This window comes from Cetorhinus maximus, unplaced genomic scaffold (genome assembly GCF_964194155.1).
Source record: "Cetorhinus maximus unplaced genomic scaffold, sCetMax3.hap1.1 HAP1_SCAFFOLD_2133, whole genome shotgun sequence".
NCBI lineage: Eukaryota > Metazoa > Chordata > Chondrichthyes > Lamniformes > Cetorhinidae > Cetorhinus > Cetorhinus maximus.
The window spans coordinates 30001-42255 of record NW_027598072.1 but is presented as its reverse complement, the minus strand read 5'-3'; the positions used below and the strand labels follow the sequence as shown (position 1 = coordinate 42255).

At 54.4% G+C, this 12255-nt stretch overlaps 1 protein-coding gene across 1 annotated transcript in view; it reads right to left on the bottom strand.

Annotated features, from left to right (window-relative positions):
- Nucleotides 1-3138: 3138 nt before the first annotated feature.
- The window catches only part of LOC144677018 (uncharacterized), a gene marked incomplete at its 5' end in the record, with an annotated part of 37260 nt that continues 28143 nt past the window's right edge, over nt 3139-12255 (bottom strand). Inside the window, 2 exons of the mRNA XM_078537284.1 lie at nt 3139-3210; nt 5510-5619. Coding sequence (XP_078393410.1) covers nt 5518-5619 — 102 coding nt within the window. The remainder of the gene's footprint in view (nt 3211-5509; nt 5620-12255) is intronic.

Genomic DNA, 12255 nt, shown 5'->3' with positions numbered 1-12255 from the left:
TCAATCTGTTCAGTGTTAAATCCCCTACAGCAGCCAGAGTGTAACTTAACCATCATCGCACTCCTTAGTTCTGTCATCCTTACAGCTCTTGAAGTTTTGGTCTCCTCACTTCAGGAGGGACAGACTCGCAGCGGAAGCCGTTCAGAGAAGGTTCACTCGGCCGATTCCTGGGACGAAGGGGGTTTGTCTGATGAGGAAAGGTTGAGCAGGTTGGGCCTCTACCCATTGGAGTTTAGAAGAATGAGAGGTGATCTTATTGAAACATATCAGATTCTGAGGGGAGGGGGTTTGACAGGGTGGATGCTGAGGGGATGTTTCCCCACCTCGTGGGGGTGAATCTAGAACGAGGGGAGGGGGCACAGTTTCAGAATGAGGGGTCTCCCATTGAAGACGGAGATGAGGAGGAATTTCTTCTCTCAGAGGGTGGTCAGTCTGTGGAATTCTCTCCCCCCCCAGAGAACAGTGGGGGTCGGGTCACTGAATATATTCAAGGCCGAGTGAGACAGATTCCTGATCGACGAGGGGAGTCGAGGTTTATGAGGGGGACGGACAGGAAAGTGGAGTTGAGGGACAATCAGATCAGCTACGATCTTATTGGATGGGGGAGCAGACTCGAGGGGCTGAATGGCCTCCTCCTGTTCCTGTGTAACAGGCTCGAGATGGGGGCTGAATGGGGCCTCCTCCTGTTCCTGTGTAACAGGCTCGAGATGGGGGCTGAATGGGTCTCCTCCTGTTCCTGTGTAACAGGCTCGAGAGAGAGGGGCTGAATGGCCTCCTCCTGTTCCTGTGTAACAGGCTCGAGAGGGGCTGAATGGGGCCTCCTCCTGTTCCTGTGTAACAGGCTCGAGAGAGAGGGGCTGAATGGCCTCCTCCTGTTCCTGTGTAACAGGCTCGAGATGGGGGCTGAATGGGGCCTCCTCCTGTTCCTGTGTAACAGGCTCGAGATGGGGGCTGAATGGCCTCCTCCTGTTCCTGTGTAACAGGCTCGAGAGGGGCTGAATGGCCTCCTCCTGTTCCTGTTTACAGGCTCGATAGGGGCTGAATGGCCTCCTCCTGTTCCTGTGTAACAGGCTCGAGAGAGGGGCTGAATGGGCCTCCTCCTGTTCCTGTGTAACAGGCTCGAGAGGGGCTGAATGGCCTCCTCCTGTTCCTGTGTAACAGGCTCGAGAGGGGCTGAATGGCCTCATTCTGTTTCAATGATCGTGCCGCTTTTTGGAATTCATTGTTGAGTTTATTTCCCAGTTAACTGCTTGACCCTTAATGGAACTTTGACCTGTGCAGCCTTGGCCACGGCTCAGTGTGTCTCACACTTGGCCTGTGACAGAAGGTTCAAGGGCCCACTCCAGAAACTCAAACTGCATAATCGAGGCATGACAATCCCCCCCGCTGACCCCATCCCCACTACCCCAATATCAGTGCTGAGGGAGCGCCGCACTGTCGGAGGGTCAGAGCTGAGGGAGCGCCGCACTGTGGGTCAGTGCTGAGGGAGCGCCGCACTGTCGGAGGGTCAGTGCTGAGGGAGCGCCACACTGTCGGAGGGTCAGTGCTGAGGGAGCGCCGCACTGTGGGAGGGTCAGTGCTGAGGGAGCGCCGTGCTGTCGGAGGGTCAGTGCTGAGGGAGCGCCGCACTGTCGGAGGGTCTGTGCTGAGGGAGCGCCGCACTGTCGGAGGGTCAGTGCTGAGGGAGCGCGCACTGTGGGAGGGTCAGTGCTGAGGGAGTGCCGCACTGTCGGAGGGTCAGTGCTGAGGGAGCGCCGCACTGTGGGAGGGTCAGCGCTGAGGGAGCGCTGCATTGTCGGAGGGTCAGCGCTGAGGGAGCGCCGCACTGTCGGAGGGTCAGTGCTGAGGGAGCGCCGCACTGTCGGAGGGTCAGAGCTGAGGGAGCGCCGCACTGTGGGAGGGTCAGTGCTGAGGGAGCGCCGCACTGTCAGAGGGTCAGTGCTGAGGGAGCGCCGCACTGTCGGAGGGTCAGTGCTGAGGGAGCGCCGCACTGTCAGAGGGTCGGTGCTGAGGGAGCGCCGCACTGTCGGAGGGTCAGTGCTGAGGGAGGGCCGCACTGTCGGAGGGTCAGTGCTGAGGGAGCGCCGCACTGTCGGAGGGTCAGTGCTGAGGGAGCGCCGCGCTGTCGGAGGGTCAGTGCTGAGGGAGCGCCGCGCTGTTGGAGGGTCAGTGCTGAGGGAGTGCTGCGCTGTCGGAGGGGCCGTTTTTCAGGATGAGTTGTCATTCCCGGGCCCCCGTCTGCCCTCTCAGGCGGGTGTTCAGGATCTGACCGCGCCGATTGGAAGAAGAGCGGGGTTGGCGGGGGGTGAGGGGGAAACGGGTCGAGTCCTGCCCTGCGTCCAGGGGCCAATATTTACCCCTTAACCAGCAAGACTTAAAGAAACAGGTGATCTGGGTCATTTGTCTCACTGGCTGTTATTGGGATCTTGCTGTGCGCAAATTGGCTGCCGCGTATCGTACATTGCCAAACGTGACCACGCTCCTTCTTTGGCTGTGAGACGCTTCGGGACGTCCCGAGCTGGCAAAACTGCGGGATCTTTCTCTCCTTCTCTCTCTCTCTCCCTCCCTCTCTCTCCCTCTCCATCAACAAAGGCACTCGGACTCGATTGTTAACAGCGTGTTTTTTTTTTATTCCTTTCCAGATCCTTCCGGCAAGATGCGGGGGACACAAAAGTGGGCGGCGGTGGTGGTGGCGGGGGTGAGGGGGCTGGCGTATGGCGACGAAGGTGGTGACAAAGCCCGAGTGCCCTATCTCGGCCTGGTAGCGTGTGGAAGTGCGCCAAAGGGCTGAGCTAATGGGGGAATTTGAGGGCCTCCTCAAAACTCCGCTTGGTGGGGGTGGGGGGGTGGGGAACACTTCCTATCGGTTTCTCTGCGGGGAGAATTCTATCCCCACGTCTGGTGGTGTGCGTGAAAGGGATGGTAACCAAAACCCATTGCCCGGCACTCGCTCGCTCTAGGCCAAACACAAAAGCTAAGAAGGCCTGCGCCCTGGGCTCTAACTGAAGCCCAGGCTCGGACTCCGAGCCGAGATGCCGCAGGGCTCCCATGTAGGCTCGCGGATATGGATGCGTGCGCTGGGGGGAGTGGGTAGGGGGGGTGGGGGCGGGCGGGGTTGGGGTACGGGTGGAGCGCAGGGGGGTGGGGGTGGGCGGCGACGTGGTCCGCGGTTCCTCTCGTCTCCAGCGAGGGAGGGCAGGCGGGGCTCGTCTCTGAGGGAGGAAGAGAGAGAGAAGGCGGAGTTAAAAGTGGGAAAAAAAAACCCCGCGGCGACTTGGTCACACAATCGCCGCGCGCTCTCCGGTGCCCCAGCCGCTGGCCGCTGCCGGGAATGGCCGAAGGCAAGGTTGAGGAGGGGGGACGCGGACGCGGACCCTCCCCCACCAACCCCCTTCGCCCCACCTTGCATTCCCCACGGCCGCGCCTCGGCCAATCAGGGTCGACTTGTCAACCAGTCGGCACCCTTTTCTCCTGGAGTATAAATTGTTGTGAGAGTCTGAAAGCGGGCATTGCTGTCTTGGTCCCGATTGGAGGGTGAGGGGAGAGGCTGGGGGTGGGTGACGTGCCCCATCTTTGCAGCAGGGGGTTACTCAAGCGGCGAGTTATGAATGAGACGGGAGGCCTGATTCACGCAGGGGTGGGGGTGCAGGGCCCCCACTCTCCCCCTCCGCCCACCCCACACAACCAATCAGAGCTCCAACCTTTGATTCAGACCCTGTGCAACCTCTGCTCGATACCGCTCTCATTCGCTGACTTAATCAGGGGTCCGGGAGAACGGGGTGGGCTTAATTCTCTCAGGCACCCCCGTCAAGAAATCTCTCCCGGGCAGGGTGACTGATAGGACAGGCCCCAGGTTCAGCTGCTAGAGCTTTACTCTGTATCTAACCCCGTGCTGTACCTGTCCTGGGAGTGTTTGATGGGGACGGTGTAGAGGGAGCTTTACTCCGTATCTAACCCCGTGCTGTACCTGTCCTGGGAGTGTTTGATGGGGACGGTGTAGAGGGAGCTTTACTCCGTATCTAACCCCGTGCTGTACCTGTCCTGGGAGTGTTTGATGGGGACGGTGTAGAGGGAGCTTTACCTAATATCTAACCCCGTGCTGTACCTGTCCTGGGAGTGTTTGATGGGGACAGTGTAGAGGGAGCTTTACTCTGTATCTAACCCCGTGCTGTACCTGTCCTGGGAGTGTTTGATGGGGACGGTGTAGAGGGAGCTTTACTCTGTATCTAACCCCGTGCTGTACCTGTCCTGGGAGTGTTTGATGGGGACAGTGTAGAGGGAGCTTTACTCTGTATCTAACCCCGTGCTGTACCTGTCCAGGGAGTGGGTGATGGGGACAGTGTAGAAGGAGCTTTACTCTGTATCTAACCCCGTGCTGTACCTGTCCTGGGAGCGGGTGATGGGGACAGTGTAGCGGGAGCTTTACTCTGTATCTAACCCCGTGCTGTACCTGCCCTGGGAGTGTTTGATGGGGACGGTGTAGAGGGAGCTTTACTCTGTATCTAACCCCGTGCTGTACCTGTCCTGGGAGTGTTTGATGGGGATGGTGTAGAGGGAGCTTTACTCTGTATCTAACCCCGTGCTGTACCTGTCCTGGGAATGTTTGATGGGGACAGTGTAGAGGGAGCTTTACTCTGTATCTAACCCTGTGCTGTACCTGTCCTGGGAGTGTTTGATGGGGACAGTGTAGAGGGAGCTTTACTCTGTATCTAACCCCGTGCTGTACCTGTCCTGGGAGTGGGTGATGGGGACAGTGTAGAAGGAGCTTTACTCTGTATCTAACCCCGTGCTGTACCTGTCCTGGGAGCGGGTGATGGGGACAGTGTAGCGGGAGCTTTACTCTGTATCTAACCCCGTGCTGTACCTGCCCTGGGAGTGTTTGATGGGGACGGTATAGAGGGAGCTTTACTCTGTATCTAACCCTGTGCTGTACCTGTCCTGGGAGTGTTTGATGGGGACGGTGTAGAGGGAGCTTTACTCTGTATCTAACCCTGTGCTGTACCTGTCCTGGGAGTGTTTGATGGGGACGGTGTAGAGGGAGCTTTACTCTGTATCTAACCCCGTGCTGTACCTGTCCTGGGAGTGTTTGATGGGGACGGTGTAGAGGGAGCTTTACTCTGTATCTAACCCCGTGCTGTACCTGTCCTGGGAGTGTTTGATGGGGACAGTGTAGAGGGAGCTTTACTCTGTATCTAACCCTGTGCTGTACCTGTCCTGGGAGTGTTTGATGGGGACAGTGTAGAGGGAGCTTTACTCTGTATCTAACCCCGTGCTGTACCTGTCCTGGGAGTGTTTGATGGGGACGGTGTAGAGGGAGCTTTACTCTGTATCTAACCCCGTGCTGTACCTGTCCTGGGAGTGTTTGATGGGGACAGTGTAGAGGGAGCTTTACTCTGTATCTAACCCCGTGCTGTACCTGTCCAGGGAGCGGGTGATGGGGACAGTGTGGCGAGCTGTGACTGGGCAGAAACTGGACCAGTGGGGGGGACAGAAATGGAGATAGGGTGACGTACTTCACTATAACATGTTATCCTTTGTCAAGTACCAGTAGCATAACAGAGAAAACATGAAGATGGCCCCCATTAGCTTGACCTGAGACCTGGATCGACATCTTGGGTTCTGCAAAAGAGGCAAAGCAATTAATACAGACTTGCACACGAATTGGGAGCATTGGGGTCGGCCACTTGACCGTCACCACCCTCTGGGTAAAAAGGTTTCTCCTCACATCCCTCCCCTAAACCTCCTGCCCCTCACCTTGAACTTGTGTCCCCTTGTGACTGACCCTTCAACTAAGGGGGAACAGCTGCTCCCTATCCACCCTGTCCATGCCCCTCATAATCTTGTACACCTCGATCAGGTCGCCCCTCAGTCTTCTCTGCTCCAACGAAAACAACCCGAGTCTATCCAGCCTCTCTTCATAACTTAAATGTTTCATCCCAGGCAAACATCCTGGTGAATCTCCTCTGCATCCCCTCCAGTGCAATCACATCCTTCCTATAATGTGGCGACCAGAACTGCACACAGTGCTCCAGCTGTGGCCTCACCAATGTTCTATACAACTCCCAACATGACCTCCCTACTTTTGTAATCTATGCCTCGATTGATAAAGGCAAGTGTCCCATATGCCTTTTTCACCACCGCACTAACATGCCCCTCCACCTTCAGAGATCTATGGACACAAACGCCAAGGTCCCTTTGTTCCTCAGAACTTCCTAGTGTCATGCCGTTCATTGAATACTTCCTTGTCAAATTGCTCCTTCCAAAGTGGATCACCTCACACTTTTCAGGGTTAAATTCCATCTGCCACTTATCTGCCCATTTGACCTTCCCGTCAATATCTTCCTGTAGCCCAAGACACTCGACCTCACTGTTAACCACCCGGCCAATCTTTGTGTCATCTGCAAACTTACTAATCCTACCCCCCACATAGTCATCGATGTCGTTTATATAAAGGACGAATAAGCCCAGAAACAGGCCATTCGGCCCCTCTGCTCCGTGCTGGTGTTTCTGCCCCCACACCCAGCATCCTCCCATCCCCTACTCCATCTCCCCCCCTATCCCCCGTATCCTTCTATCCCTTCCCCCCCCTCGTGTGTTTATCCAGCTCCTTAAACACATCGACACGATTCACCTCCACCCCCTCCCTGTGGGAGCGAGTTCCACATTCTCCCCGCTCTCCGGGTAAAGACCTTTCTCCTGAATTCCCCACCCCCCCCGATCGGATTTATTAGGGACTGTCTTATATCGATGGCCCCCCTCCTAGTTCTGGTCTCCCCCCGTCCCCCACAAGTGGAAACATCTTCTCTACGTCGACCCTATCGAAACCCCCTCCGTCATTTTAAAAAGCTCGATCGGGTCACCCCCCCCTCAGCCTCCTCTTTCCCAGAGTAAAGAGACCCGGCCGGTTCAACCTTTCCCGATAGTTATAACCTCTCCGATCTGGGATCATCCTCGTCAATCTTTTTCACACCTTCTCCAGTGTCTCCATATCCTTTTTATAATACGGAGACCGGAACTGTGCACGGTATTCCGAGTGGGATACAGAGACCGGAACTGTGCACGGTATTCCCAGTGGGATACAGAGACCGGAACTGTGCACGGTATTCCCAGTGGGATACGGAGACCGGACGGTGCACGGTATTCCAAGCGGGATACGGAGACCGGAACTGTGCACGGTATTCCAAGCGGGATACGGAGACCGGAACCTGTGCACGGTATTCCAAGCGGGATACGGAGACCGGAACTGTGCACGGTATTCCAAGTGGAATACGGAGACCGGAACGGTGCACGGTATTCCAAGTGGGATACGGAGACCGGAACTGTGCACGGTATTCCAAGTGGGATACAGAGACCAGAAGTGTTGTCAAGAAGATATAATAATGTCTATAATGTTATTGGAAATTATTTGAAAATAGAGTTCGAGTGGCGTCTGTGTGTGTGTGTGTGTGTGTTGTGTGTCTTAATTGGATTAAAGCCAGTTGGTCTAGAGGCTTTGATGTATAGACAGTTTGAAATGGTAATTAGGTAAACATAGGGAAGTTACAAGGTGAGGTATAAAAGGGGAAATTTGCATTTTTAAACAAACTGTTCAAAAGAATGGGTGAAATATTACTCCTCGCCAGAAGGAGACTAACAATGTGTCTATTTTTTCCAAAGTTTACTGACAAAATTGGTGCCATGAAAGGGTTTTATTGTTAGAAGAGGTAAAGTTAAAAAAAAACCTAGTGATACAACGAGAATTTGCATTCAAAGAGGAAAATATGTGTAAAGGGAGAGAAGGCTGTTGGTAAAAGAGGAGGGATTCTAAGATCGAAATCCTCCAACCCGTCAGCCTCAAGCCGCTATCTGCAGGGACCCGGAGCTGAAAGAGACTCATTTTGGATGCGACTGTCCAGGATGCGCTTTGCCAGGGGTCTGTTTAAATCTATGAGTTTTCCTGTTGCCTTGATGGGGGGTATAACTGGGAGTCAGGTAAATTCGGGGATTTTAGTAGTTATTATAGTGGTAATTTTGTAGACATATGTATGTGTTTACTATCTTTCTTGTTTTAATAAATGTTTAATTTAGTTGTATAAAAACCTCTTGAGACTCAGTGGTCTTATTACTCCTGAATTCAAAGCCAGCATCTCGAAACATACAAATCGCGAAAATGGGTTGTGACTTGGTGTTTCAAGGTTCCCCCCGGGGATTTGAACAACTCAGCCTTGACCGTCGGCCGGGTCATGATACTGTGCACGGTATTCCAAGTGGGATACGGAGACCGGAATTGTGCGCAGTTCAATCGATAGGGGCAACAACAACCTGCATTTATAGAGCACCTTCATCGCAGTTAAATGTCCCCAGGGCACTTCACAGGAGCTTAAATCAGACAGGATCTAACCGCGGAGATATTAGGGACAGGTGACCAAAAGCTCGGTCAAAGGGATCGGTTTTTAAGGAGCGTCATCAAGGAGGGGGGAGAGAGAGAGAACGAGAGGAGGAGGAGAGGTTGAGGGAGGGAATTCCAGAGCTCAGGGCCCCCCCCAGGCAGCTGAAGGCCCGGCCGCCAATGGTGGAGCGATGGGAATCGGGGGATGCTCGAGAGGCCAGAATTGGAGGAGCGCAGAGATCTCGGAGGGTTGTAGGAGGTTACAGAGATAGGGAGGGTTGTATGGGCTGGAGGAGGTTACAGAGATAGGGAGGGTTGTAGGGGCTGGAGGAGGTTACAGAGATAGGGAGGGGGTGTAGGGGCTGGAGGAGGTTACAGAGATAGGGGGGGTTGTCGGGGCTGGAGGAGGTTACAGAGATGGGGAGGGTTGTAGGGGCTGGAGGAGGTTACAGAGATAGGGAGGGTTGTCGGGGCTGGAGGAGGTTACAGAGATAGGGAGGGTTGTAGGGGCTGGAGGAGGTTAGAGATAGGGAGGGGTGTAGGGGCTGGAGGAGGTTACAGAGATAGGGAGGGTTGTAGGGGCTGGAGGAGGTTACAGAGATAGGGAGGGTTGTAGGGGCTGGAGGAGGTTACAGAGATAGGGAGGGGTGTAGGGGCTGGAGGAGGTTACAGAGATAGGGAGGGTTGTAGGGGCTGGAGGAGGTTACAGAGATAGGGAGGGTTGTAGGGGTTAATTTTATACCCTCTTCCCATATGCGAGGCACTGAGATCATTGGGTGATGAACAACGACCCCCGGGCTTTCTCCTGGCCTGCGCGCAACGGAAAAGGGGTAACCGAAGCGAATGCAAGGCCCAGCTCGCCCTGCCTCCCGTTGCTAGGAAACGAACATCAAGGCCTAGCGTAGGCTAGGCCGGAGTGTCATGCCATAAAGGCCACAGCATAGTTAGTGAGGCCTGTAGCGGGATTGATGCTCGGGCCTTTGGCTGTTGCTCCCCTTGTTGCTAGGAGATGGGCATCCGGGGGCCTTTTCCTGTAGGCCGGAGCCTAGGTTTTGGCGTTAGAGGCCCTGCTCCTTGAATTCGGCACTCTTCAGACGGTTTTTTTTAAAAACGCTGGCAGAATCGGCCTCAGCAGAGCGCTGGCCTGTTTTGCCTTTTGCCCTCAAACAATCGGGCTGAAAACACAGGGACTCAGGCATCCATGTGCACTGTGAACCAAAGGCCGGGTCACACAACAGCCACTTCCCTTTCCCCGGCCCGGTTTCCTGACTTTTAATGGCTCCGAGCTGCTGTGTTTCCCCGGTTGCTCAGATGTTCATCAAATCAACCTGGACACGTTCAGTCAGCAAGTTGTTAGGGGCCGGATTCAGTCCCTGCATTGACGTCAAGATACAAACACTGTTGTTTAAAATCCAACTCTTGGCTCTGTATCTAACCCCGTGCTGTACCTGTCCTGGGAGTGTTTGATGGGGACGGTGTAGAGGGAGCTTTACTCTGTATCTAACCCCGTGCTGTACCTGTCCTGGGAGTGTTTGATGGGGACAGTGTAGAGGGAGCTTTACTCCGTATCTAACCCCGTGCTGTACCTGTCCTGGGGGTGTTTGATGGGGGACGGTGAAGAGGGGGCTTTACTCTGTATCTAACCCCGTGCTGTACCTGTCCTGGGAGTGTTTGATGGGGGACAGTGTAGAGGGAGCTTTACTCTGTATCTAACCCCGTGCTGTACCTGTCCTGGGTGTGTTTGATGGGGACGGTGTAGAGGGAGCTTTACTCAGTATCTAACCCCGTGCCGTACCTGTCCTGGGAGTGTTTGATGGGGACTGTGTAGTTTTACTCTGTATCTAATCCCGTGCTCGGTAGGAGCAGGGAAGGGCTCTGGGCCTTGAATGATGAGATAATCTGTTCTCAGAGACCTGTCTGAACAGCATGTTGAAGAAATGTTAGCCTGTAACAAAACAATGCTGCAGAGAAACTTGAACAGCCTTATTCAATCGCTCTGCTGTTTATTTAAACATTACCAAACTATGTGGTGTGTTTTACGGAGCATCAGATAGCAGCTCCTACTCCCGCTCTAACACGTCCCAGAGTTGGATCCCTGTCCCTCTATCTCCCAACAGTTAATCCTCTTCCCCTCATTATAAACTTCAAAATTCCCCTTCACTGGCTAGAGAATTGCAAGTTCTCTCTCCCTCTCTCTCTCTCTTTCTCCCTCTGTCTTTATCTCTCTGTCTCTCTGGGTTTCTCTCTCTCTGCCTGTCTCTCTCCCTATCTCTCTCTCTCTGTCCCTCTCTATCTCTCTCTCTCTCTCTGTCTCTCTCTCCATGTCTGTCTCTCTCTGTCTCTCTCCCTATCTCTCTCTCTCTGTCCCCCTCTCTCTGTCTCTCTGTGTCTCTCTCTCTGTCTCTCTCTCTGTCTCTCTATCTCTGTCTCTCTCTCGGACTCTCTCTCATCTCTCTTTGTCTCTCTCTGTCTCTCTCCCTATCTCTCTCTCTCTGTCCCCCTCTCTCTGTCTCTCTCTGTCTCTCTCCCTATCTCTCTCTCTCTGTCTCTCTCTCTGTCTCTCTCTCTGTCCCTCTCTCTCTCTCTCTCTCTGTCTCTTTCTCTCTGTCTCTCTCTGTCTCTCTCTCTATCTGTCTCTCTCTCTCTGTCCCCCTCTCTCTGTGTCTCTATGTCTCTGTCTCCCTCTCTCTCTGTCTCTCTCTCTCTCTGTCCCCCTCTCTCTGTGTCTCTCTGTCTCCCTCTCTCTCTGTCTCTCTCTCTCTCTCTGTCTCCCTCTCTCTCTGTCGCCCCTCTCTGTGTGTAGGTGTCTCTCTGTCTCTGTCTCTCTCTCTCTCTCTATATCTCTCCCCACTGTCCAGTGACTGGGATCTAGAGTCCGCTGTCCAGTATCGAGTGACCGGTGCCCACTATCCAAGCGGCATTCCCAGTGCTCAGTGCCAGCTGTCCAATGTCTAATGTCCAGTTACTGATGCCCAGTGCTTGTTACCCAGTGCCCACTGCTTACAGCTGGGTACCCAGTGCCCACTGCTTACACTGGGTTCCCAGTGCCCACTGCTTACACTGGGTTCCCAGTGCCCACTGCTTACAGCTGGGTACCCAGTGCCCACCGTGCAGTGTGCTGGTTTGGAGGAGTGGGTTTTGAGTGAATGTTGAGGCAGGGTCACCCTGGGTCTCTCTGCCCGCTCTCTGGATGGGGGTGAGGGAGGGAGTCACATGCGATGGCCATGGAGGGTGGGTGAGGGGGGGCGGGGGGCTGGGGATGGGGAGGAATGGCAGGAGGGGCAGGAGAGGGGGACCCTGTCCCTCATCCTGAGTGAACAGATTCAGTGGGGTTGGGGGCGGGGAGGGTCTGGGGAAATAGAAGAATTTAACTATTGGGTCACTCGGGCCCTGAGAGAGAGCAGAGCTGGAGAGAGAGGGGCCGGGTCTGTCTCACTTCTGCTCCCAGGCACCAGCTACACACAGACCTTGTAAGGAGTGTGTGAGGATGAGATTTAGTGAGCTCATAAATCATAGAGATAGAGAGAGAGAGAGAGAGACAGAGAGAGACAGAGAGAGAGAGAGAGAGACAGAGAGAGAGAGACAGACAGAGAGAAAGACAGAGAGAGAGACAGAGAGAGGAGGATAGAGAGAGAGACAGAGAGAGAGAGACAGAGAGAGAGAGACAAAGAAACAAGAGACAGAGGGACAGAGAGAGACAGAGCGAGAGAGAGAGATAGAGATAGACACAGAGAGAGAGACAGAGAGGGACAGTGAGAGAGAGACAGAGAGAGAGAGACAGAGAGAGAGGGACAGAGAGAGAGGGGCAAAGACAGAGAGAGAGGGATATAGAGATAGAGAGAGGAGGATAGAGAGAGACAGAGAGAGAGAGAGACAGAGAGAGAGAG